This window comes from Hypanus sabinus, chromosome 16 (genome assembly GCF_030144855.1).
Source record: "Hypanus sabinus isolate sHypSab1 chromosome 16, sHypSab1.hap1, whole genome shotgun sequence".
Taxonomy (NCBI): Eukaryota; Metazoa; Chordata; class Chondrichthyes; order Myliobatiformes; family Dasyatidae; genus Hypanus; species Hypanus sabinus.
This window is the reverse complement of record NC_082721.1, coordinates 11,182,496-11,210,462: the sequence shown is the minus strand read 5'-3', so window position 1 is coordinate 11,210,462 and position 27,967 is coordinate 11,182,496. Positions and strand designations below refer to the sequence as shown.

General features: G+C 44.3%; 1 protein-coding gene across 5 annotated transcripts in view; it reads left to right on the top strand.

Annotated features, from left to right (window-relative positions):
* LOC132406011 (protein strawberry notch homolog 2-like) overlaps positions 1–27,967 on the top strand; it is a 168,508-nt gene that overhangs the window by 51,014 nt on the left and 89,527 nt on the right. For all 5 annotated transcript variants that reach the window (XM_059991136.1, XM_059991132.1, XM_059991134.1 and 2 more), the window contains 2 exons: positions 11,521–11,612; positions 27,644–27,773. In XM_059991136.1, coding sequence (XP_059847119.1) covers positions 11,521–11,612; positions 27,644–27,773 — 222 coding nt within the window. The remainder of the gene's footprint in view (positions 1–11,520; positions 11,613–27,643; positions 27,774–27,967) is intronic.

The window sequence follows — 27,967 nt, the reverse complement described above, 5'->3', positions numbered from 1 at the left end:
CAGTTTCGTTGAAACTGCCAAGCTTCTGGATCCTGCAACCTCACCTATGTTTCCAGCAAGCAGAAGCCCAATTCCACGTTTGGCAGATAACCTCAGAGGACACACGTTACTACTAAGTAGTGAGCTCCCTCGACCAGGGCACAGCGGCCCAGATTGCGGAGTTCGTACAGTCTCCCCCAGCGGACGGCAAGTACACGGAATTCAAAGCCCTGCTCCTAAGGACTTTTGGACTCTCACGGCGCGAGCGTGCTGCCCATTTACTGCACCTGAATGGCTTGGGAGACAGACCTCCATAGGCTTTAATGAATGAGATGTTGTCTCTGGCCAGCGGACACACACTCTGCCTCATGCTTGAGCAGGCATTCCTGGAGCAGCTGCCCGAGGACGTACGCCTGCTGCTGTCCGACACGGATTTCAGCGACCCCCCGGAAGGTGGCAGCCCGGGCGGACTTGCTGTGGAACGCCAAGCAGGTGAGTGGGGCATCCATTGCACAGATCACCAGGCCACGCTCCCAGCGGCAAACCAGTCCAGGCCCGGCTGCAGAGCCCGCTAACCCCAGAGGCAGGGGTGGGGAGCCCAATGAACAATGGTGTTTCTATCACCAGCGGTGGGGTGCAGAAGCCCGCCGTTGTCGCCCGCCCTGCCAGTTCCCAGGAAACGCCAGGGCCAGCCTTCGCTGATGACTATGGCAGCTGGCCATCGGGATAGCCTCCTGTATGTGTGGGACCAGCGGTCGGGACACCGTTTTTTGGTCGACACCGGTGCTGAGATCAGCGCCTTACCTCCGACGAGTTACGACACCTGCAACAGGGCACCGGGTACTCCCTGAGGGCTGTGAACGGCAGCACAGTAAGGACCTATGGCACCCGTACGATGCAGCTACAGTTGGGCTCCAGCCAGTTCACGTGGGACTTCACACTGGCCGCCGTAGCCCAACTGCTTCTGGGTGCGGATTTTTTGCGGGCTCACAGCCTACTGGTCGACCTGCCCAGGAAGAGACTGGTCCACGCCGAGACCTTTCAGACGTTCTCCCTGGGTGCAGCCCATTTGCCAGCCCCTCACCTCGACTCCATCACGCTGTCCGACAATGACTTCACCAGGGTCCTGGCAGATTTCCCATCGGTTCTGGCACCGCAGTTCACGGCAGCCATGCCCCGACACGGCGTACAGCACCACATCCTGACCCAGGGACCACCCCTCCACACCCGTGCTCGGCGGCTTCCCCTGGACAAGCTCCGACTGGCGAAGGAGGAGTTCAAGAGGATGGAGGAATTGGGGATCATCCAGCGGTCCGACAGCCCATAGACCTCCCCCCTGCGCATGGTGCCCAAAGCGACAGGGGGCTGGAGTCATTCAGGACTTTGCAGCAAACCTGCAGGCTGAACGAGGCTACCACACCGGACTGCTACCCTGTGCCGCACATTCAGGACTTTGCAGCAAACCTGCACGGCGCACGGACCTTCTCCAAGATAGACCTCGTTCGAGGATACCATCAAATCCCAATGCATCCGGACGACGTCCCCAAAATGGCCGTCATCACCCCATTCGGCCTTTTTGAGTTCCTCCGCATGCTGTTCGGCCTGAAGAATGCTGCACAGATGTTCCAGCGGTTAATGGACGCGGTGGGACGAGACCTGGACTTCGCATTCATCTATTTGGACGACATCCTCATAGCCAGCAGCAGTCGTCAGGAGCATCTGTCCCACCTCCGTCAACTCTATGCCCGACTGAGTGAATATGGTCTAACAATCAACCCGGCCAAATGCCAGTTCGAGCTTGACACCATTGACTTCCTGGGCCACAGGATTACTAAAGACGGGGCAACCCCTCTGCCCGCTAAGGTAGATGCGGTCCACCATTTCCCCCGACCCACCACGATCAAAGGCCGCTTCCTCCCTTCAGCTGCCAGAATCACGCGCCCCCTGTTCGCCCTGCTGTCAGGTCCGGGCAAGGACATTGCCTGGGACGAGGAGTTTGCCGCCGCTTTCATTCAAATGAAGGAAGCCTTGGCAAATGCTGCGATGCTAGTGCACCCCAGAATGGACGCCCCTACCGCCCTCACAGTGGATGCATCTAACACGGCAGTCGGTGGGGTACTGGAGCAGCTCATCGCGGGTCGCTGGCAACCCCTGGTGTTCTTCAGCAAACACCTGCGGCCACCCGAGCTCAAATACAGTGCTTTCGACCAGGAACTGTTGGCGCTATACCTGGCAATCCAGCATTCCAGGTACTTCTTAGAAGGTAGGTCCCTCACCGCGTTCACGGACCACAAACCGCTTACCTTTATGTTCACGAAGGTGTCCGACCCCTGGTCGTCCCACCAGCAGTCCTACATCTCTGAATATACGACGGATGTCCGGCACATCTCGGGTAAGGACAATGTCGTGGCGGACGCGCTCTCTCGCCCCAACATTCATGCCTTTTCCCAAGGGGTAGACTTTGAGGCGCTGGCAGAGGCGCAGCAGGGAGACGAGGAGATCCCGAGTTACAGAACCACAGTCTCCGGTTTGCAGTTCCAGGACCTCCCCGTAGGCCCAGGTGAGAGGACCCTACTCTGTGACGTCGCCACTGGCCAGCCCCGTCCCGTCGTCCCGGCACCTTGGCAGCGACGCGTTTTTGACTCCATTCATAACCTGGCACACCCCTCCATCCGGACGATTGTCCGGATGGTCTCCAGCAGTTTTGTTTGGCTCGGACTCCACAAGCAGGTCAGTGAATGGGCCAGAACGTGCATGCACTGCCAGACAGCCAAGGTGTAGCGGCACACCAAAGCTCTGCTGCAGCAGTTCCACCCCACCCACCGGCATTGCAACCACATTCATGTGGATATCGTGGCCCCCCTGTCAGTGTCGCGCGGAGCGCGGCACCTCCTGACTATCATGGACCGGTTCACAAGATGGCCAGAGGCGATCCTGCTCACCGACACCACCTCCGAATCTTGCACCCGGGCACTGATCGCCACCTGGGTGTCCCACTTTGGTGTACCGGCCCACGTTACCTCCAACAGAGGCACCCAGTTCACCTTCAGCCTGTGGTCAGCTATGGCCAGCCTTTTGGGGACTCAGCTGCACCACACCACTGCCTACCACAGACTAGTGGAGCGGACAGACTAGCGAACAGACTAGTGGAGCGTTTACACCGTTACCTAAAGTCGGCTCTCATGGCCCGCCTGCGAGGATCTAACTGGGCGGGTGAGCTTCCCTGGGTCCTACTCGGCATCCGCACGGCACCCAAAGATGATCTGCACACTTCACCGGCCGAGTTGGTGTACGGCGCACCCCTGGTCATCCCCGGGGAGTTCATCCCAGCCCCAAGGGGGCAAGAGGAAGAACCCGCAGCAGTCCTGGGCAGACTACATGAGAGGCTCGGTGACCTGGCCCCCATACCCACTTCGCAGCATGGGCAGAGCCTGACCTGCGTACCCACAGACCTGCAGAACTGTAAGATTGTGTTTGTACGAAGGGGCAGGCATCGGCCACCGCTGCAACGGCCCTACGAGGGGCCGTTTACGGTGCTCCGGAACAACGGGTCCACATTCGTGCTGGACGTTGGGGGGAGAGAGGAGGTTTTCACGGTGGACCGACTCAAACCGGCCCATGCGGACCTGGCGCAACCGGTTGAGTTTCCGGCGCAGAGGCTGACCTCCCAAACCGGGTCCGGCCCAGACTGTGGACATTGGGGGGTGTTATGTGGCGACCCACTTCCTAGCGCACTCGAACCGGCTCACAAATAGCCAGCACGCCGGCACAAAGGCCAGGTCCGCAACAAAGGGAAAAGGCCTGCGGGGGTTTGTGTGTATGTGTCCCTTACAGCATCCGCGCCAGGGGAGGGCGGGATGAGGGAGGCTTTAAAGCAAGGCTGTGAAGTTCGAATAAAATCATCTTTAATTGCAGTTTACCGACTCTGTGTCGTTATTTTAGCGCTGCGTGTAGCACACCGCTACAACATCTTAGATCCTATACAGGTTTCCCCCGCTATTTGAAGGTAGAGCGTTCCCATGAAAAGGTCCGTAAGCCGGAATGTTGTAAAGTGAAGAAGCAATTATTTATTTATATGGGAAAAAATTTGTGAGAGTTCGCAGACTCAAAAATTAACCTGCCAAATAACACACAAAACCTAAAATAATTGTATTATATAGTAAAAGCAGGAATGATCTGATAAATACAAAGCCTATATAAAGTAGGAATACTTTTCTGCAATCATTGCAGCACTGTCTACGGTAGCGAAAATCTCCTGCAAGAGCTCTCGGCAGCACTCGCGGCAAAAACACTTGACACGAGCTCTCGGCAGAAGCACTCTTTCCAATAATCATCAAGCTATGAAACTACCAAATAACACATAAAAATACATAGCCTATATAAAGTAGAAATAATGTACGTACAGCGTAGTTTCACTTACCAGAATCAGGAAGACAGTGAGCACACTGATGATTTATCGGAGGTTGGGGTGGTGGGAGACTGGGGTGTCATCTCATTGTCGTCTGTTTCCATCAGGGCAGACAGGTCACCTTCTTCTATGTCTGCCTGTCTCAATGTCAAAGGTCGAGGTTTGTCGTCTGTTGTGGCTGATGTGGAAGACTTGAAAAATGACAGTATGCCTGACTGCTTAGCCTCATGCATTTTTCTATCATACAGTTCTTTGTAAACACTCAAACCATCCTGTAAATATGCCCTAAACCTACGTACCCTTTCAAAATTAAAGTCATCCTTTTCTGCAATCATTGCAGCATTGTCAAACACAGCGAAAATCTCATGTAATTGCTTCACGTTCAGTTCCTGAACGACTTCACTTTCGGGCTGTTCGCTACTGCATTCGGCATCAATTGTTATCCTTTCCTCTTCATCAGCTCTTCATCTGTCAGTTCTTGGTCATGGGATGCCAAAACCTCTTCAACATGATTTTCGTCAACTTCCACAAGCCAAACTCACTATATCTTTACTTTGTTCACCGTGATCAAAACGTTTAATTATGTCTAGTTTTACGCCAAGTATAACACCCTTACGAGCTCTTTTAGGCTTTTCCGATACCTTAGAACTCATCTTGCTAACGGGTGCACAAAATAAATCGACATAAAGCACAGATGCTCACAGGCACGTGTTTAAGCAATGCCAGCTAGAATGCAGTTCCAGGGGAGGAGCTTGGCTGCTTGGTGTGCGCGCTGTCTTTTTTTGTAACAGTGAAAACACCTTCTGTTAGCGAAAACAGGTAACTAATGTAAGTCTTTTGTAACAGCGAGGTGTTGTAAAGCAAACGTCCAAAAAACGGGGGAACACCTGTATGCCATAACTTCTGGAACAGCCTGTCATTCAGGACCTTGTCAGAGGCTTTTCTAAAGTCCACGTATGCCTTGCCCATTGCTTTACCTTCATCAGTTTTCTTACTAACTTCCTAAAGGCAAAAGGCAGAATATCCCAAGCACAAAAACATGCTGGTGTCCCCCTAATCAGTCTCTATTTATCAATCTGATTCCTGAGAATTTTTTTTGCCTATAGCTTCCCTACTATGGAGGCAAAGGCTCACCAGCCTGTAATTTCTGGCTTATACCTTCTGACCTTGAATACTAGAACAGTATTAGCTATCTTGCAGCATTCTTGAACCTCACTTGTGGCTAAAGAAGTTGTAGAAATCTTTAAGACCCATAAGACATAGGAGGCCATTTCGTCCATCAAACGGTACTGGGTAAGAACCCCAGCAGTTTCCTCCCTTGCTTCCCATAACACTTTGTGATAAATTTCATCAGGTTGTGGACATTTGTTGACCTTAATGTGTGTCCCTGCTTCTAACCATTCCACTTGTTCTAAACCTTCAGCATATCCCTTCCCTAATTCACCATATTCAAGTATCTGTTCCATTAATTATTGTAGTTGTGTTCCACCTGGAGGGGGGGGGGGCACATCAGTGACAACAGTCCTATTAGTTTTAAGGAATGTAACAGAGCAGTACTCAAAAGCATTGACTATGATTGTAAGCATGAAAGAGATTGCATGATTTATTGTAAATAACTTTATTATGAATCAGGTTTATTTTGATATGGTAATAAACTCCCTGTTCTCTTTTGCTGAATGCTGAGTGAGGAATTCATTCAGCACAATGCATATACCCCGGCTCAGCACAAGGCTTCCTCTTTGGTCTCCGTAGAGACCTATTCCTTTTGTAGCTGCATAAAAAGTTTTAGAATTCTCTTTGATTCTGTTGGCCAGGGCTTTTTCAGGTCTTCCTTTTGCCCCCCCCCCCCCCATAGGAGAGTTTAGTAAGATCTCTCTTATAACCTCTATAAACTTCGAAGAACTTACTTTTCAATGATATCCTTTACCTGACATGTATTTCCTTTTTCCTGATTTGAACCCTCAATTTCATTTGTTAACCAAGCTTCCCTAATCTCAGCAATTTTTGCTTCTTACTTTTACTGGAAGATACTGACTCCAAATTCTTGCTATTTCACGTTTAACTTTCTCCCGCCTGTTAGATATTGCTTTTACCTCTGGCAGGGAGTTTTAACATTTACTCATGTTGGTGCAAATAAAAGTCTCATACAACATGGCACATTATGAATGATGGGAGAGAAGGGACATTCCAGTTAAATGGTTGAGATGGAGCCATGCTGCTTGAACCAGTAAAAGAAAATAAGAGGATGCAAATGGTAAAAAATGTTGAATGATTTTAACAGAAAACAATTTCAGTGACAGAAGGTCGGTAGCTAGAGGACACAGAAGTGTGAAAAATTGAGGTGCTGGAGAGTTCAAAAATGGAAATTGCTGGAAGTACTCAGCCACTCAGGCAACATCCTCGGGGGTTGTGATGGGGGGGGATGTGGGGAATAGTTAATAATAACTTCGATCCTGAACTAATACTTGATTGCTTTCTGCCACAATAGGGCTCCCTTATGAATTTTTGCCTAGTTATTATTTGTTGATTTGAACAAAGATCTATTTTTCAAAATTGTTTGGGACTTTCCTCCTGATACTGCATAAGATAAATGAAATAGTGTGCCTGTGACTGTGCAGCCATCAATGGATTATGCGGGAAATTGCGTGTGGACAGTGCATTCCAATAGCACTAAACACAAGTAAATATTCCTGTCATTGACAGCAGCCTTTCCAGTCACGGTTTAATGTTGAATCGGTTTGACTGATTCGACCTTCTGAACCATACCCATTCAAGAGTCAACAACATTTTGTTCAGCCATAATGTTTTCCTCCCTGCTTGATCACCTTAATCCACGAAACTCTTGCAAGCATTGTAATTTCCTGATCAAAAATAAATCCAGCATTTCTGTTAGGCATTCACTATTCTTGTACAAAACCCTGCTTCCAGTGTCTAACTCAGAAACTGTTCACCTATAACCTCCATGCACACTGGCTCACATTAGACAGCAAAAACTAAGCTGCTTTCCAGTTTCTTATTTGGCATTAGAGGCCAAATTGCATTCTGCTCAGCAAAACCTTGTCTGTCCAGCTACACGGGCAAGGAAGGGAGTTTGTTGATCCCATTGATAAATCCCATGCCATAGTGATCTCATCAGAATGTAAGAATGGTCCCAGGATTGGTCCTACCCTGTGCTATTGTCAGCTTAAAGGCCTGAGTCGAGGAATAATCAGAAAGCATGATTAGTTCTGCTCAGTTGGTTTGTTCATGTGTTTTGTTGCACTTGCTGAAAATTCAAAGTTTTTATTTAGTTCCATTATTATAATTTCAGAAATGAACACTGCATCCTGCAAGTCTCAGACTGAGCAGAGACTCCATTTATCCATAGGACATAGGAGCAGAATAGGGCCATACAGCCTATCAAGTCTGCTCTACCATTTAATCATTCCTGATTTATTCGCCCTCTCAACCCCATTTTCCTGCCTTCACCCATAACCTTTGATGCCCTTACTAATTAAGTAACTATCAACCTCTGCTTTAAATATATCCAATTACTTGGCCTCCACAGCCTTCTGTGGCAATGAATTCCACAGAATTTCCACCCTCTGGCTGAAGAAATTCCTCCTCAGCTCAGTTCTAAAGGGATGTTCTTCTATTCTGAGACTCTGCCCTCTAGTCCTAGAAAAGGAGTTCTCAACCTGGGGTCCATGAACCCCTCTGTTAATGATAGGGTCTGTGGCATTAAAAAATGGTTGAGATCCCTTGTTCTAGACTCTTCCACTATTGGAAACATCCTCTGCATTTCCACTTAATCTAGACTTTTCAGTATTCGGTTGGTTCCAATGAAATTGTGTCCCCTCTCCCCCACCATTCTTCTAAATTCCAGTGAGTACAGACCTAGAATCAGCACATGCTCCTCATATGCTAACTCTTTCATTCTGGAGATCATTTTTGCAACCCTCCTCTGGACCCTTTCCAATGCCAGCACATCCTTTCTTGGTTATGGGGCCTGAAACTGCTCATAATACTTAAAATATGATCTGATTAATGCCTTATAAAGCCTCAGCTTTGTAATCCTCAGCTGCCTCACCCACCCGAAGTTCTCCCACCTTTGAGGTTCAGGTGCATCTCCCGTTCCCTGCAGAGTCTGGTTTGCTGCAAACAGAGATTGTTCAGCAAAGCAAAAGTTGTGAGATACTTGACTCACATCTGCAGAGGAAAAGATGACCAGCTTTGGAAACTCCTTAGACTTGACCAGTGATCACTTGGGTTGCTGAGTCAGACATTCCAAGACAATGGACTCCTATCATCTCCCTGTCCAGTTGTCCAGAATTTTCAATTCAATATCACTCCTACCATCCCTGTCTCTCTAAAATCCCTGCTGTTTCCAATTCTGATTTTTATTGTTTCAATGCTATTAATTTCTCTAGAGCTGCTAAGGCTTTAAATACCTGAATTGTGCAATAAATCGCTCTGCCTCATCATTTTTTCCCTTAAAAATGTTTATTAAAATCCATGTCCATTATTTGTTCTAATATGTTTGTGGCTCAATGTCATATTTAATACCACTCCTATGAATTACTTTGACACTAAATATTATTTTAAAGGCATTAAAATTGTCAGTTGCCATCAACAGAACATTCAGAAAATAACTGTTTCATTCAGGAAGTGATTGGACTCATTGTTCTGGAATTATTGAAAGGCTCTTTGTGTACTCAGTTTAAGGAAGAGTTGCAACTTTATACTGCTATAAAGGCAAAATATTATTGAAGCTGAACAATGCAGAAAAATTGGAAATACTCATAGATTAGATAAAATTATGGTGAGAGAAGCAGTCGTTTGTTCTGTGTTGATGATACTTCGCTGTGCCGATGAATAGTTAACTAACTGAAGCATTTTCTCAATAATTCACCACAAATGTTGCCTGAGCAGTTGAATGTATGCAAAGTTTCAGTTTTTTTCCCGTCACTGCCTTTCTCAAAGCCAAATGTTGTCAATTGTTTGCATATGGAAGCACGGGTAGCACAGATATTGAGAGTATCATTGTGCGGGTTTCCATTTGACTGCTTACTGGAATAAGCCGCTACCATTCAGATAAACTTTGTTAAATGTAGCAATAAAATATTCAAACCAAAACCACAGGGGCTTCAGTTAATCGGGCCATCAATTAATCAGGGCAGCCGTTTATTTCAGACAACTCTTGAAGAACAAAAACTAATTGAGAAAAAAAAGCTGGGATTCTCTTTGTTTATTTGGGACATTATGCTGCTTAATTGGGCAGGAACCAATTGCCGAACGGTTTCTAACTAGTGTCAGTTGCGTGCATTTGTATGGCTTTTAGCCACTACACCATGTGTAGAGCAAGCAATTTTTAAATAGTAGCAATTGTGTATGCTTGTTATGTAATCGATTTGGGCCAAAGGACACTATATTTTTTTAAAAAACAATTATTTTTGATTATTTTGTTTTTCTTTATTTTGAGTTTTAAAACTGCAGACCCTTGCTAAGATGCCATGAGAAGATTTGATGCTAGCCAAAAAAATTACCCTACTGGACCAAATTAAATGCACACTGGATAAATTGCTCCATTAATAACTTCTATAAATGAATACAGCTTTTATGGTACTGCAGTAGATTTGGTAGTGTTCTGATTTGTTCCATATTTTTACATAATTTGTTACTCAGTTAAGCAGTAGTTCATCTTTTTTATATACTTTTTCAGCTGTTTCCTTGAAATTTTGGATAATTGGGCCAAAGTGTACTGGTTCTGATGTGTCCCAATTAAGCAAAAGCTACAGCATTACAGCATTATAAATATGTTTGTAAAACATTTTTTAAATTCAACTAATTCGGTCAGGTCTTTTGAGCCACCAATCAACCAATCATGTGGCAGCAACTCAATACATAAAAGTAGGCAGACACAGTCAAGAGGTTCAGTTAATATTCAAACCAAACATCAGAATGGGGAAGAAATGTGATTTAAGTGACTTTTATCATGGAATGATTGTTGGTGCCAGGTGGAGTGGTTTGAGTATCTCAGAAACTGCTGATCTCGTGAGATTTTCATGCACTCTGGATTTTTACAGAGAATGGTGCAAAAAACGAAAGAAACATCTGGTAACCAGGCAAAAATGTCTTGCTATTGAGAGAGGTCGGGGAGAATGGCCAAACTGCTCCAAGCTGACAGGAAGGCAACAGTAACTCAAATAACTGCACATTACAACAGTGGTGTGCAGAAAAGCATCTCTGAACACATGACAAGTTGAAGCTTGAAGTTGATAGGTTATAGCAGCAGAAGACTTCACTGGGTTCCGTTACTTTACCTAAAGTAGTCACTGAGAGTACAGGTGTCCCCCGCTATCGGAAGGTAGAGCGTTCCTGTGAAACCGTTTGTAAGCCGAAATGTCGTAAACCGAAGAAGCAGTTACCATTAATTTATATGGGAAACATTTTTGAGCATTCCCAGGCCCAAAAAATAACCTACCAAATAGCACATAAAACATAAAATAACACTAACATATAGTATAAGCAGGAATCATATGATAAATATACAGCCTATGTAAAGTAGAAATATTGTATGTATGGTGTAGTTTGACTTATAAAAATCGGGAAAACAGCGAGCCAAGATCGATTTGGAGAAAAAGAATCGGCACATACACGCATGCGCACACAAGGCTTCACGTTCATGTAGTCTTTCTTGGGGTAAACACATATAAAGTGGGCATTTTTTTTTGTAAAAGCGAAAATCCTCTTTGGTTAGCAAAAACAGGTACTAGCGTAGGTCTTTCGTAACAGCAAGCTGTCATAAAGCGAACCTTCAAAAAACGGGGGCCACCTGCATATTTGATAGTGAGATGGATTTCAGCAGGATCAGCCCTCAAAGTAAACAGATTGAAAATGGTGGTTTGGGATATCAGGCCTGTGTCATGCGGTAACAAATTATTTGACAAATTAGTTCCAAAAATCAGGGTATAACAGAACAGCTGCCACTAAATTACATCTGAGTCAATAATTTGGTCAATAGAATAAATGCAGTGGTGGATCCTAATGTATAAGCTCAGCTATTAGGGTTCATTGACTTAAGTATGACTTGTGGTAAATATGGTTTATCTTTGCATTCTGCTAATTATTTTCTTTATTGTGTTTTCTTTCAGAATCAACTGCTGCATTCTAACTTTGATCTATGGAACCCTTTTGTATACCCCTCTTCAGCATTTCCTTCTGCACCATCTCCAAATGATACCCGGTAATTATACATGGTTAATAATATATTCTCTTAAGCATTACATTTGCTCTTGTGCTTAAATTATTTCTTGAGCCTAACCTTGAAACTCTCTACAAAGTAGGTAATATTAGCCACATGAAGAGAATTTCACTGAATTTCTAGGGAGATCATAAAATGTCAGGTTTAAAGCACATTTTTGTAGAAATTTGAGCTATATAGAAAGCCTTTGTCCAGTTTATGATAGCTTTGGAAACATGAATTTGCAGTCTTGCATTCTGTCTGGAATTCAACTATGTTGAATTTTTATCTTTTTGCATCTACCTGTGTCTATATAAATTTTGTAAGGCACTGTATTATTAACAAAGCTGCATTTGCAATGAGTATTGGTGTCCAGCGAATGAGTAATTCAGTCTTTTACATGAAATCAGGTTGGTTTGACATCAAAATGTTTCAGTGCATTTATAAATTCTGAGACAAAAATATGATTATATTAGAAATAGACTGGCATTCAAATATCTCAAAACATTTAATAGAAATTACTGTTAACACAAAGCACGAGCATTGCCTAAAAGAACTTGGGTATTTAGAAGTCACAAGGAGCCTATTTGCTAATTGCTTAATATACAGCTAAGTTTGTCATTTATTTGTAATTTAATTTTTTATATGCTTTGTTCTTTATTAATTAGTCCTGTACTTTTGCTTTTTTTTTGTTATTACTAACCAGTTTGTATGCTGCTTATGAATGAAGCTTTGCATATTTGTATTTCTCTAACATTCTGAGCAATCTGCAAAATCAAAATGAATAAAAATAGTTAGGAATGATTATTTTGACACTGTTTAACCTGATGAGGTCAACCATTGTTTTTCTGCATAGAAATAGAAAGATTGAAAAAGATTGATCTTATGGCTGTCAGTTTCGGGATAAACCAAGAGTTAAAAGGCCTTCTTTTACATTTTCTGATTCAACATGTTCCAGTTGATTAAATCCTCACTGTTCAATATTACCTTTACAGATTTTAATTTCAAGGGATGGAGTGTACAGTGTAAAAGAGTAGACGTTATGTTACCAGAAGCATTACAAATTATTCCCATCTTTGACATAGAATTCTTGAGTAAGAGTTAAATATTGTGACACCACCATGGCACAAGATTCTTTTGTACTGTTTTGTTGAGTGGAGACCCAGTGTTTTCTCTGTTTACTTAGCAGACTCAAATGCGAACGATCTGGAGATTGTCTCAATGAAACCAAGTTTCTGTTTTGTTTCTGCTGCTAATGGCCTTATCCCTTTTACAAAAAGCTAAGCACCTACCCCTTCAGTGAAAAGAAAAACTCCTATGAGCCATACCATGCAGTTACTTAGCAGTGACTTCAAATAGCCAAACAATTGCATAATTTATATGTGGCTCATTCCTGCTACTCCAATTTCCAGCCCCACCTAGCTTTGTGCTTTCAATCAAGAGGCATTTTAGCTGGATTGCCCAGCATAGTATTTCTGTTTTCCATGCAGACCCAGTAAAGTACTTATGTTTTAACACAGAGAAAGGTTATCAAAGCTCATTTAAATTACCTGGCCTACAAATTCTGTGGATTCTATTTTCCTGAACACAGTCTAGATGTGGCAAAATGTGTCACCTTTTTCCTTTAGTGATCGCCTTAAATTTGTCCCTTCAATGTTACTAACCAAAGAGGACAACTAATTTGAACTGATACTATGAATGTTTCTGCCAAAGCTAAACCTAGGCTAAAATCACTATTTCTCTCATCTTGCTTGTTAGTAATCAGTTGTTATTTAGGGCTGCCCTATTTGCTTAGGAATTAGTAGTATCTACATTTTAAAATATTGTGCAGAATGGTTTGAGACCTACTGAGAATGAGTCAAAAGTCCTTTTTAAAATTAGCTTCTGTTTATTTTTAAATGTAACCATGAAGTGTTCCATTCGGTAGGTTGGCTAAGAGATGCCAAGGCTTGCCTCAGGATCCGAATCTTACTTCAATTCATTAGTGTTGGGGAATTTGACTTTCAAGAGTTTTGTAACATAGCTGTTGGAGTTAAAAACTGGGCAATTTCAATACAAAGTACTATTAAGTTCCATCTTAAATTGGATTAATTGTCACTTTTACAAAGAAGTTATGTTACTTTTTAGATGGCTTTTAATTTCTGCTGTGATGCATTTTTATTGTAAGTATGACATGTTAAAGCTTGCAAGTTGTCTGCATATTACTGATAACAAATTTTTGGAATCTGAAACAGAAGCAAGACATTAGGTTAAATTCTATACTACAGAACTGTCCGTTGCCACAGTGTTAACATAATTAATAATGTGCCAGTTATCATTTTTATTTAAATTCTCATATCCATGTTAATGCTAAAGATGGGTTGATTATTAATAGGTTTAAATGGCTTTTTTAAAAAAGTCCAAAAAAGACATATTCAGAATTAAGAGATAATTATTGAAAGTTTTTGGTCAAGAAATTTTTTTTTAAAGTGCAGAGGCTTTGGGTTGTTTTTGTTAATTTTTTTCAGGTCTCTCAAATGGAATAGTGTTACATTTGTACCCCGACTTTTATGGCTGTCTAATTTTGAAATGTTGTATTGAATATCGTCTGAGTTACAACATGGGAAAGTGTTCCATGTTCCCATCCTTTTTTATGTCGTGGACCCCTACTATTAACAGAGGGGTCAGTGGACACCAGGTTGGGAACCGCATCCTAGGGGCTGGATGTAATTATCTCTCTGTATTTGCTCTTTTGTAGTTATTGGTTACGTTGAAAATGATTTAAGGTGAAAGAAGTCATCCTAGTTTTTAGACCTCAGAAATGTGTCCTGGATATCACAACAAAAGCAAAATGCTTGGAGGGACTCAGCAGGCCAAGCAGCATCTATGGAGTAAAAGCACAGATGACGTTTTGGGCCGAAACCCTTCAGCAGGACCCGACATGTTGACCGTGCTTTTTTCCATAGTTGCTGCTTGGCCTGCCGAGTTCGTCCAGCATTTTGTCCGTGTTGCTCAGATTTCCAGCATCTGCAGATTTTCTCTTGTTTGTGATCACAACAAAGACAAAAGGAATTTCCTCTTGTATTTGAGGCTTAAGATACTGTATCAAATCCTAAAATTTAATTTTGGCTTTAGTCTGGTTACTAATATTGCTGGTAAATAAAGCCCTCATCTGTTAATTGATAGATATTTTAATTAGTATTTACAAATAACACAATGGTATATAAATATTTTGCATTGTGAATAAATGGTATAGGATTTTTTTTCCTTTAAATCTGTTGATGAAAGCACAGAGTTAACACCTTTGGGTATTTATAAAATAAGGAGAAATATATATCGATAGGTATTGACTTTCAATGCATTTTAAAAATGAGTGTTGACAGAATCTGTAGAAGTTGTTTTTGGCTGGTAACTTTTAAATGACACCAAAAGGAAAATAAATAGATAATTATTTTAGGGAGTCAGCAAAAACATTGATGGACTAAATAGGCAATTTTGGTTTCTAAAATTTTACAATACTGACAAACACATTTGACCTGAAATTTTTAAATGTTTTCTTTTCTACAGAAACTGCCTGACCTGCTGAGTGTTTTCAGCATTTTCTATTTCCTTTCTAGTGTTTAAACTTTTTGATTTTCATTTATGATTCTCCTATTCAATTGGCGATGAGTTTTTGCAATCAATGCATCGATTGTTAATCCTGTCATTTATCCCTGTTGGTGATTATGGTGAAGAAATGTAATCTTGTATTTATAATAATGTCAATATTAGCACAATCTGTGGTAGTTTACGTGTCATTTACAAAAATGAGTGCAATAACAACAGTGGAACATTGGAATCCATATTACTTTGTTTTAATAAATGTTAGAACAAGTAGTGCTGCTGGCTCAGCTTTAGTGACCATGTTCAATTTTGACTGCTGGTGCTGTCTTTATGGAGTTTGCATATTTCTTTATAACTGTATGGGTGCACCCCCAAGTGCTCCAGTTTGCTACCACATCCCAAAAACATGTTGCCTTTTAGATTAATTGGCTACTATGTATTGATTTTTATAGAAGTGTATGGTAGGAGAATCGAGGCGAAGTTGATGAGGATGTCAAGAAGATTAGGTTACAGGGAAGTATGTGGAGAAACTGCTTTGGGGCTGCTCTAGTAAATCAGCATTGCTCAATGAGCCAAATGCTTCTTTCTGTGTTGAAAGAAAATCTGGAATTTAAAAAAATGGAGATTAAAGCAGAAAAAAATAATCATTTAATATGTGATCCTGTTTTAAACAAAGTAAAAATACATTGTTTTGGAAATTAATAGCAACTGTTGGACATTTCTAAGTCTAGTAGGCCTAATCAATTACTGTGTGATTGTTCAAGAGAGTTTGCAGGTATCACTGATATGTTCTGGAAAGAAAGCTCTCCTATACCTCATAAGTTGCTCGTGTTTTTGGGTGAAAGTTCCAGGCTTTATTCAATGAGAGCAGTAATGACTTGGTTGGATATTTTTCATTCAGCCAGAACTGTATGATCTTATATTCCTCAGTTTTCTACCCATAAAATACTCACTTGTTTGTGTTTTCCATCATTTCCATTTTCCAGTTATTTCTCTCCCTTGGTTTTTCAATTTCTAGCATCATCAGTTTTCAAGTTTAAGTTTATTGTCATCTGACTCTACATATATACAATCAAATGAAACAATGTTGTTCAGGACCAGGTTGCACCCACAAAACAAATATCACACACCAGCAAGTAAAACAAAATTTTACCACAAGTAAGTTAATAAAGAATAATTCAAAATGCATGTAGTACACAGCACAGGTAAACAGTACATTAAACAGCTCTCTGTCCTAGTAACAAGACCTCGATGGTGGCAGAGTATTCAGTATTCTCACGTCTTGAGTGAAGAAGCTGTAACCCAGTCTGGGAGTCCTAGTTCCTGATGATATTTGGTCATAGATATTGTGGGATGAGTGGTAGGGATCCTCAACAATGCTTTGGGCCCCTTGTATATAATGCTGTAAGTATATGTCACAGAGAGGAAGGAATGAGACCCTGGTGTTAGTTGAGAGGAAGGGCAAATAATTTGTTTTCCAGCTATCTGATTATAGAGGTCAAGGAGTTCCTTGACAATGCTGTCACTGTTCCAAGAACATTGATAAAGCTCAAAGGAATTTCTTAGCCTGAGCTGCTTCATGAAAGATTGATTTGAGTTTTGTGTCTATATGTTAAGTTTAACTCACTTATGTGAATGGTCACCTTGATTCCTTTTGATATCAACTTTTTCCAATTTCAGTTGAACATAAAGCCCACCACAGCAGATTGAGAATTTTTAAAAAATCAATAATAAGCACAAGATTCTGCGGATGTTGGAAATTGAGAATAGCACACACAAAATGCTGGAGGAACTTAGCAGGTCAGACAGCATCAATGGAAAGGCATAGAGTTAATATTTCAGGCCAAGACCCTTCAACAGTACTGGAAAGAAAGGGAAAAGAAGCCAGAATAAGAAGGTGGGAGTAGAGGGAGGGAGTACAAGATCGGTAGGATTACTGTTGATTTTTTTGCAACTGGTATTGCAACTTTGGGCAATACCGTTGATTTATGAAGTGGTTTCATTGAAATAGATGGGATTTTATGACATTTGATATTCTGCACTGAAGGAAATTTTCGTGGTTTCTTGTATGAATCTAATGTTCCTTTTTTTTAATATTATAATGTAAATTTGGGCAGCGGAGTGGAGTTATTTCACAACCAAAAGTGGTGTAAGGCACTCCTTCCCTCCGCTAACACACGCAAAATGCTGGAGGAACTTAGTAGGCAATACCTATGGAAAAAAGTAGTCAACATTTAAGGCCAAAACTCTTTGGCAGGACCCTCCGCTAGCCTGCAGGCCACCTTTGTGCAAGATGTAGCATCTGCCTCAGCCCTTGATCAGGGTCACATGAAATCATGGAAGCAGGTGGCGAATGGTCATATCACAAATCCTGGTTATGCAACCACTGATGCCAGGTAGACAGACTCTGAAGAGTATAAGTAATGGTTGGAGGCACCCGTCTTGTACAAATACTGCCCAGCAACAGCAATCCACTTCTGCAGAACAATCATGATCACAGACCATGATCGTCCACATCAATATGACACAAGGCTTGATGATGAATGTAAATTACCTAGTAGCCCACAATGTTCAGAGACATTTAGGGATAGGAAATAAATGCCAACTTAGTCACTGCTGCCCACGTTATCTTGAATGAAAGGAAAAAACAAGTTTACTTTTATCTCAACGAGACAAACTGGTTTATTAGTTCTGTTAGGCAGGACCATTGTGGTCAAGGGAGAAATTTTGCTATTGAATTTACCTATTATAAAACTGCGTTTATAGTCCTAGAGGCTATAAACTTATCAAAGTATAATGTAAGGCAACATGGAAAAGGTGAAAATTGTAAAAATAAAATTCTGTACTACAAGATCTTTATTTATTTATTGACAAGCAGCACAGTGTAGGCCTTTTGGCCCTTCATGCTGCGCCACCTAGCAATCCCTGATTTAATCCTAGCCTAATTACAGGGCAGTTTAAAATGACCAATTAATCTACCAACCGGTATGTCTTTAGATTGTGGGAGGAATCCACAGCACCCAGAGGAAATCCACTCGGCCATGAAGAATGTACAAACTCCTTATGGGGCAGCAGTAAGAATTGAACCCAGGTGGCTGATACTGTAAAGCGTTGTGCTAACACTACTGTGCACCCCAATCATTTGATTTACGTATACAAAATTCTGGAGAAAATCAGCATGTCAGGCAGCATCTATGGAATCTGGTTCCATATTTTGACAGTCTTATTCTCAGTTTTCATGAGAAAAAAAATCTAATCTAATGTCATTAAACTGGAAAGAGTGCAAAGGAGATTTACAAGAATGGTGTGTGGACTCAAGAACCTGGGTTATAGGGAGGGCTTGGGCACGGTAGGACTTTATTCCTTGGAATGTAGGAGACTGAGGGATACCTTAAAGACATGTATAAATATGAAGGGCTCAGAGAAGATGAATGCACATGGGAAAGGGAATCAAATACTAGTAGGTATAGGTTTAAAATAAGAGAAGAAAGATTTGAGGAGCAACAACTTCAAACAGATGACGGTGCATATATTGAACAAGTGAGTGAGGCAGGCAAAATAACATTAGAGTCATTTTGATAAATTCTTGAATAGGAAAGGCTTAGAAGGGTATGGGCCAGACAGGAGCAAGTGAGGCCTGTTTCTGTGCTGTATTGCTCTTGCTTTAATTTTACTCTTATTTTAACTCAGTGTTGCCTTGCAAGTAAAGTTCCATGCAGGCTTGTGAGCCATCTCAGGCAATACATTTCTTTAGTAGGAGGATAGATACGACAGTATTCCCAACTGTTGTCATTTTGGCTTGATAGCCTTTCCTCTCCTTCAATCTCAGAAGTGTTATATAGGGACATGAATACAGTAATTGCATGTCCATTTCTGAGAAGCACTTTTACTCATGATTGATTTTTACACTGTCATGATATTCTGTAGCAGTACAGTATGACTAGTTTGGCATTGTGAAGTGATTTTTTTTTCCCGTACAGAAATAAAAATGAAATACCCTCATCTTCTGTAAGTGAGACAGTAGAAACAAACACTTTTTGCAATGGTTATTGATTTAAATCTATGCTTTGCTTAAAATTACTATCAATATATTATTACTTTGATTGCCTCTGTAGCTGTTTCTAAACCACATACTTCTGTAAGTTATTGAGTTGTAAAGCACAGAAATGGGCCACTTAGCCCACCATGTGCATGTCAATATTTTTGCCTATCACCACTAAACCCATTTACCCGCAAGAAGTACATATCTTTTTATACGTTGCGTATCATGTCTGGTCAAATGCCACATATGTAGTGATTGTATCTGATTCCTCCATCTCCTTTGACAGCACTTTCCAGATGTCAACGACTCTATATAAAAAAAACTTCCCCTTCACATCTTCTTTAAAACCTATCTCTCATTTTAAAACTATGCCTTTTATAAAATTAAATATTAAAGAGAAGAAACTTCCTCATGGTGTGGGAAGAATATTACTTTACATTTCCTATACAGGCAGTGAAGAATGAAAACATGACGGTTGGTCATATTACTTATTTCAGATGGTAATGTGGCGACCCATTTCCTGGCACATCCGAACCGGCTCACAATTAGATAGCCTACGGGGGTTTGCGAGCACAGAGCTTTGGAGCCTCTGCGCCACGGGGGGGGGCAGGTTGAGGGAGGCTTAAAAGTGAGGCTGAGGATTTCGAATAAAGTTTTTCCTTCGACTGCAGTTACCGACTCCGTGTCGTAATTTTAGCGCTGCGTGTAGCACACCGCTACAATTGGTGACCCGGATGGTCCAAACGATTTTTGGACCAGAAATGACCGACACCGCCTCTGTTCATGCGGTTTCGTTGAAACTGCCGGGTTTCTGGACACAGCGCCCGAACCTATGGTTCCAGCAAGCCGAAGCCCAATTCCACGTTCGCCGGATCACCTCAGAAGACACCCGTTACTACTACGTGGTGAGCTCCCTCGACCAGGACACAGCGGCCCAGGTCGCGGAGTTCGTACAGTCGCCCCTGGCAGACGGCAAGTACACGGAATTCAAAGCCCTGCTCCTCAGGACTTTCGGACTCTCACGGCACGAGCAGGCTGCCCATTTACTGCACCTGGATGGCTTGGGCGACAGACCTCCATCGGCTTTAATGAATGAGATGTTGTCTCTTGCCGACGGACACACACCTTACCTCATGTTTGAGCAGGCATTCCTGGAGCAGCTGCCCGAGGACATACGCCTGCTGCTGTCCGACGCGGATTTCAGTGACCCCCGGAAGGTGGCAGCCCAGGCGGACTTGCTGTGGAACGCCAAAAAGGTGTCCATTGCACAGATCTCCCAGCCACACTCCCGGCAGCAAACCAGTCCAGGCCCGGCCGCAGTGCCCGCCAACCCCCGGCCCAATGAACACTGGTGCTTCTACCACCAGCGGTGGGGCGCAGAAGCCCGCCGTTGTCGCCCGCCCTGCAAGTTCCTGGGAAACGCCAGGGCCAGCCGCCACTGATGGCTACGGCGGCTGGCCATCGGGATAGCCTCTTGTATGTGTGGGATAGAAGGTCGGGACGCCGGTTTTTGGTCAATACTGGTGCCGAGATCAGCGTTTTACCTCCGACGAGTTACAACACCCGCAGCAGGGCACCGGGTCCCCCCCCTGAGGGCCGTGAATGGCAGCACAGTAAGGACCTATGGCACCCGTCAGGTGCAGCTACAGTTCGGCTCCAGCCAGTTCACGTGGGACTTCACACTGGCTGCCGTAGCCCAACCGCTTCTGGATGCGGATTTTTTGCGGGCTCACAGCCTACTGGTCGACCTGCCCAGGAAGAGACTGGTACACGCCGAGACCTTTCAGACGTTCTCCCTGGGTGCAGCCCAGTTGCCAGCCCCTCACCTCGGCTCCATCACGCTGTCCGACAACGACTTCACCAGGGTCCTGGCGGATTTCCCATCGGTTCTGGCACCGCAGTTCACAGCGGCCATGCCCAGGCACGGCGTACAGCACCACATCCCAACCCAGGGACCACCCCTCCACGCCCGCGCTCGGCGGCTTCCCCCGGACAAGCTCCGACTGGCGAAGGAGGAGTTCCAGAGGATGGAGGAATTGGGGATCATCCGGCGGTCCGACAGCCCATGGGCCTCCCCCCTGCACTTCGTGCCCAAAGCGACGGGAGGCTGGAGACCGTGCGGCGACTACCGCAGGCTGAACGAGGCTACCACACCGGACCGCTACCCTGTGCCGCACATTCAGGACTTTACAGCAAACCTGCACGGCGCACGGATCTTCTCCAAGGTAGACCTCGTCCGAGGGTACCATCAAATCCCGATGCATCCTGACGACGTCCCCAAAACAGCTCTCATTACCCCGTTTGGCCTTTTTGAGTTCCTCCGCATGCCGTTCGGCCTGAAGAATGCGGCACAGACGTTCCAGCGGTTGATGGACGCGGTGGGACGGGACCTGGACTTCGCGTTCATCTATTTGGATGACATCCTCATAGCCAGCAGCAGTCGTCAGGAGCATCTGTCCCACCTCCGTCAACTCTCCGCCCGACTGAGTGAGTATGGTCTTACAATCAACCCCGCCAAATGCCAGTTCGGACTCGATACCATTGACTTCCTGGGCCACAGGATTACTAAAGACGGGGCAACCTCTCTGCCCGCTAAGGTAGATGCAGTCCGCCACTTTCCCCGACCCACCACGATCAAAGGCCTTCAGGAATTCGTAGGTATGGTCAATTTCTACCGCCGCTTCCTCCCTTCAGCTGCCCGGATCATGCGCCCCCTGTTCGCCCTGATGTCGGGTCCGAGCAAGGACATTACCTGGGACGAGGAGTCCGCCGCAGCTTTCGTTCAAACGAAGGAAGCTTTGGCGAACGCCGCAATGCTAGTAGATCCCAGAATGGATGCCCCTACCGCCCTCACAGTGGACGCATCTAACACGGCAGTCGGTGGGGTGCTGGAGCAACTCATCGCAGGTCGCTGGCAACCCCTGGCGTTTTTCAGCAAACACCTGCGGCCACCCAAGCTCAAGTACAGTGCTTTCGACCAGGAACTGTTGGCGCTGTACCTGGCAATCCGGCATTTCAGGTACTTCCTAGAAGGTCGGCCCTTCACCGCGTTCACGGACCACAAACCGCTTACCTTTGCGTTTACGAAAGCGTCCGACCCCTGGTCGTCCCGCCAGCAACGCCACCTGTCCTACATCTCTGAATACATGACAGATGTCCGGCACGTCTCGGGTAAGGACAATGTCGTGGCGGATGCGCTCTCTCGCCCTACCGTTCATGCTCTTTCCCAAGGGGTAGACTTTGAGGCACTGGCAGAAGCGCAGCAGGCGGATGAGGAGATTCCGAGTTACAGAACCGCAGTCTCTGGTTTGCAGCTCCAGGACCTCCCCGTGTGCCCGGGTGAGAGGACCCTACTCTGTGACGTCGCCACCGGCCAGCCCCGTCCCGTCGTCCCGACAGCCTGGTGGCGCCGTGTTTTCGACTCCATTCATAACTTGGTGCATCCCTCCATCCGGACAACTGTCCGGATGGTTTCCAGCAGGTTTGTTTGGCACGGACTCCGCAAACAGGTCAGTGAATGGGCCAAAACGTGCATGCACTGCCAGACGGCCAAGGTGCAGCGGCACACCAAAGCCCCACCGCAGCAGTTCCATCCCGCCCACTGATGTTTCGACCACATTCATGTGGATATCGTGGGCCCCCTGCCAGTGTCGCGCGGAGCGCAGCACCTCCTGACTATCGTGGACTGGTTCACGAGATGGCCAGAGGCAGTCCCGCTCACCGACACCGCCTCCGAATCTTGCGCCCGAGCCCTGATCACCAGCTGGATATCTCGCTTTGGTGTACCAGCCCACATTACCTCTGACAGAGGCGCCCAGTTCACCTCCAGCCTGTGGTCAGCTATGGCCAGCCTTTTGGGGACTCAGCTGCACCACGCCACTGCCTACCACCCACAGTCGAACGGGCTAGTGGAGCGTTTCCACCGTCACCTGAAGTCGGCCCTCATGGCCCGCCTGCGGGGAGCCAACTGGGCGGACGAGCTTCCCTGGGTCCTACTCGGCATCTGCACAGCGCCCAAGGACGACCTGCACGCCTCGTCGGCCGAGTTGGTATACGGCGCGCCCCTGGTCGTCCCCGGGGAGTTCCTACCAGCCCCACGGGGGCAAGAGGAAGATCCCGCAGCAGTCCTGGGCAGACTACGCGAGAAGCTCGGTAACCTGGCCCCCATACCCACTTCACAGCACGGGCGGCACCCGACCTGCGTACCCAAAGACCTACAGAACTGTAAGTTTGTGTTTGTACGAAGGGGCGGGCATCGGCCACCGCTGCAGCGGCCATACGAGGGGCCGTTTATGGTGCTCCAGAACAACGGGTCCACGTTTGTGCTGGACGTTGGGGGGAAAGAGGAGGTTTTCACGGTGGACCGCCTCAAACCGGCCCATGTGGACCTGGCGCAACCGGCCGAGTTTCCGGCACCTCGGCGCAGAGGCCGACCTCCCAAGCAGGTTCTGGCCCAGACTGTGGACATTGGGGGGTGTATCGCCGGTTCTGGGGGGGGGGGTTATGTGGTGACCCATTTCCTGGCACATCTGAACCGGCTCACAATTAGATAGCCTACGGGGGTTTGCGAGCACAGAGCTTTGGAGCCTCTGCGCCACGGGGGGCAGGTTGAGGGAGGCTTAAAAGTGAGGCTGAGGATTTCGAATAAAGTTTTTCCTTCGACTGCAGTTACTGACTCCGTGTCGTAATTTTGGCGCTGCGTGTAGCACACCGCTACAGTAATATATTTAAGCTTGTATAGCAATTTTTATTGTTGCAAGTGGAGATCTTTTTATGCAGGAGTGGTTCCTGCGTTATAATGCATGTCCAACTAGACAGAGTAAATTTTGAGAAGGCATTTGAAAAAGTCTTTTTCATTGTGTTGGCGCACCTTGTTATTGTTGTTCCTTTCTGCACATTGGGCAACAACCTGTTTCTTACGAGGCTGAGTTGCTAGCTTGACCCTCAGCCCAGCACAGATGGAAAGCGTGCAAGGAGCTGGCTGGATTCGAACCCAGGGGTGCTCATCTCAAAGTTTGGTGTGGACGCCACTACACCACTGGCAGGCTAACACCTTGCTAATGCTGTATTGTTGGTTGAATTTCATTGATCATCCACCACTTCAGTGTTTCTGAGCAAAAATGACAATGCAACATTCTTCAGTTGAACACTGTGGGATAAAAATCATCAGAGTTGGTTTGCACCATGAATTCTATTCCTTTGATGCAGGCTGCACCTCCTTGATCACTGTCTTGTGTTGAACCAGATTCTTAAACAGTGGTGGATTATACCTTGGTTTATTTAGAGATATGGATGCACTGTTGTATCTATTGCTGCAATTCTAAACCTACCTTCCCAATTGGGTTAAGTTATTCTAATAGTTGGGTGGATGGTTTCCCATTCTGTATTAGCTCCAGCTCATCTAACACACTGTCAAATAATTATCCTAATGCCTGTAATATCTGTCTTTACTGAAATGCCTTAGGCCTTGCTTCCTCTAAACTTGGGTCTAAATATTTGATACAATTTTTAAACACTTTCATGGTTTCACAACTCTGTCTCTGCAGCATCCTGCCCCCTCATTTGTTCGTTACGTACCGTGTTGTATGACGTGGGCAATCGTGGTCTTTCCATGACCATAAATGTTCTTGGCAAATTTTTCTACAGAAGTGGTTTGCAGTTGCCTTCTGGGCAATGTCTTTACAAGACTGGTGACCCCAGCCATTATCAATACTCTTCAGAGATTGTCTGGCATTGGTAGTCATATAACCGGAAAATATGATATGTCCCAACTGCTCATACGATCATCCACTATCTGATCCCATGGCTTCATGTGACTGTGATTGGAGAGCTAAACAGGTGCTGCACTTTGCCCAAAGGTAATCTGTAGACTAGTGGAGGGAAGGAGTGCCTTGTGCTTCCTTTGATAGGAATGTATCTCCACCCTTGCCCCATATATTGTCCATTTCATCTCTGTGCAGTCCTTTGGTTTCTTTACCTCTTTCTTTCCAGATACCAGCTTTACCTTTAATGCAATGATTGTACTCTTGATAAACAACCTCTTTCTTCACCTTCCTGTCCATCCTTTACTTTTCTGTCTCATTAAAGACAACCCTTAACACCCACAATAGCAAATTTTTTTTGTTACTGTTGTTCTTCCTTTGCTTTAGCATATTATGCTCATGAAATGACCTTTGTATCTTTAGGGATTTATATCTGTAAAATTTGTTAATGTCACTGCTGTTCCTTCACTTCCTTGGAAACAAGTCCAAACCTGTGGAAATTTCTTCCAGGAACCTACAGATCTTCGTTAAATGTTGTGCAAAATCTTTGTTAAAGCTGTTTACTCTTGTCCATGAAGTGTTAGCTTTACTTGTACATGGTACTCAAACTTGAGCATCTTACATTCTGTAGAAACTACAGTTCTGCAATGTTGCTGTAATTGTCAATTTTCAGAATGAGATTGCTATATTAATGCCAGATTGCCACTTCAGTGCCAGTGGATTTTAAGTGATTTACTGTTTTGGTCTATTCACAATCAGGAATTCATTAGACCAGTGATTTTCAAACTGTATTTCAAACGATCCACTTATTCAACCATGTGACCCAATAATAATAGGTTCTCCAATCTACAGGCTAAAGATTAAAGTTATTTGTCCTATGTACATTGAAACATACCATGAACTAGGTTGTTTGAGTCAAATCAGGTCAGTGAGGATTGTGTTGGGCAGATTATCAGAGCAGAGGTGAGGAGATTGTTGTGGGTGTTAGGGTTAGATTTATGGGTAGGGTTGGTAGGTGGAGGTAAGGGGCTAAAGGAGAGAGGGGTTGGGTTAGGCAAAGGAGGTGAGGGCCAGGAAGGGACCTGGAGCACCATAATGCTGTATATCTACCTGCAGGATTGTGTGTGATACCACTTGAATTGGTCTGCATTGGGGGTAGATTTGGAGTCAGGGATGTACGAGGGTGTACATAAGTTCAGAGAGGACATACTTTCCCTGGCTTGTGTACCTTTCTGCGGTCTATTTTCTATTAGGGTGCATGGGAGAAGGTTTGTTTTTTCAGGTTTAGTTGTTAGGCTGAATTTAAACCATATGGGGTTTAGGTTTGTTTTTTAGGCCTAGTTATTTGGCCACACTTCTGGTGTCAATGTAGCATGCCCAATCCCAACTGTACATCTTTGGAATATAGGAGAAAACCAGAGCACTTGGAGGAAAGCCATGAGGAATGAGGAGACCGTACAGACTCCTTATAAACAGCACCGGGATTGAACCCTGATCGCTGCCATTGTAAGGCAATTAGGCTGACCACTGGGCTACTGTATCACTTTTTTTTTACACAAATATGGCTAACATTTATTTTAAAAAGGCAAAATGGTGACCCATTTTTAACAACTCAGCCAAGCATTTCAGCCTCCACCTTCTCCCGTTAGCTGCTACTAGAAAATCATTGTTCTGTCAGAAGTATTACAGTCGCTTCAGATCACTTTCATGTGAATGAAAGTACTTATTTTTCATTAAATCGGTATTAAAAACTTGATTATGTCCGGGCAGGCCACTAGACACTTAGATAATTGTACCTTTGCATAATTACCTGTATAAAGATGTTTCCATCCTTTGAGGTGATAGTTGTTTAAAAACAAGGATAGGCGAGGACATGGAAAGCCCTGTTCTTATTCTGTGAGGAAGGTGGCAGGAAATAAAAATGAAAGGAAGAAGGCCTGTTCATACCTGTTGATGGGGATTCTATGGTTTAGGTGAAATAAAGGCAAATTGGAAGCATTGCTATTGAATAGCCTGTTCAGAATAGATACAGTGGAGAAGCAATCTCTGGGAATACAGGGTTCTTGCGCAGGTAGCAGCTTGGGAGGATATATAAAGTAGTTGGGGGTGTTTGTTGGTGTGTCGGTGGATACCAGTTGGGAAAAGCTATTCCCAGATATGGAAAAAGAGAACACCAGTAAGGGAAAGAAATATACAGAGGTAGGTGATGTGTAGGAAAGAGCCAGCTATAAATAGTCAATAAAGATGGTGAAGCTTTCTAGTTCAACAAGGACACACAAAGTTGCCATCAATTTTGTCAATCAATAAAATGATGAAATAGAGGTCAGGAGTAGCATTGAAGGCATAGCTTGGATTTATGTTATTCTCATAGCTGCACCCTGCTGCTGGATTTACAGGAGATGATGTCTGTTTTGTCATTTAACTCTCATCCCTGCACCCTGTCACATATATTCCCATTTGTTTTCCTACTCCTTCTCCCCTTTTCCCTACATAAAATTTGGTTTTATTCTAACTTTTCCTGATTTAGATTAATTATTAATGATATTTTCCCCCAGCATTTATGTTTTAATTTCAGATTTTCAGCATCAGCAGCATTTTATTTTTTGATTGATTATATGGTTTTAAAATATTTTGTTTTGTCATTGCAGGCAGTTAATTAGTTCATCAAGTGAAGCATATTCAGATGCCTTTTCCATTAATGGTCAAAACTATGAAGATCCAAGTTTGGAACCGTTAAATATGTGTATGTTCCAATCTAGAAATGGTGAACAAATGCAGGTGTGTAATCTTTTCCACATATATCTGTACTTCTGATAAAAGGACCCAGAGAATGGTGGGCATTTGGAATAATTTAGGCATTTGCACCATCATATTTTTAAATTATTTTAAAATGGCACAAAAGTTAACTGATGGGTAGAAGTTGTGTTAACAGCATGGGGAACCTGAATGTCTCGAATTAGTCCTTCCTTGAA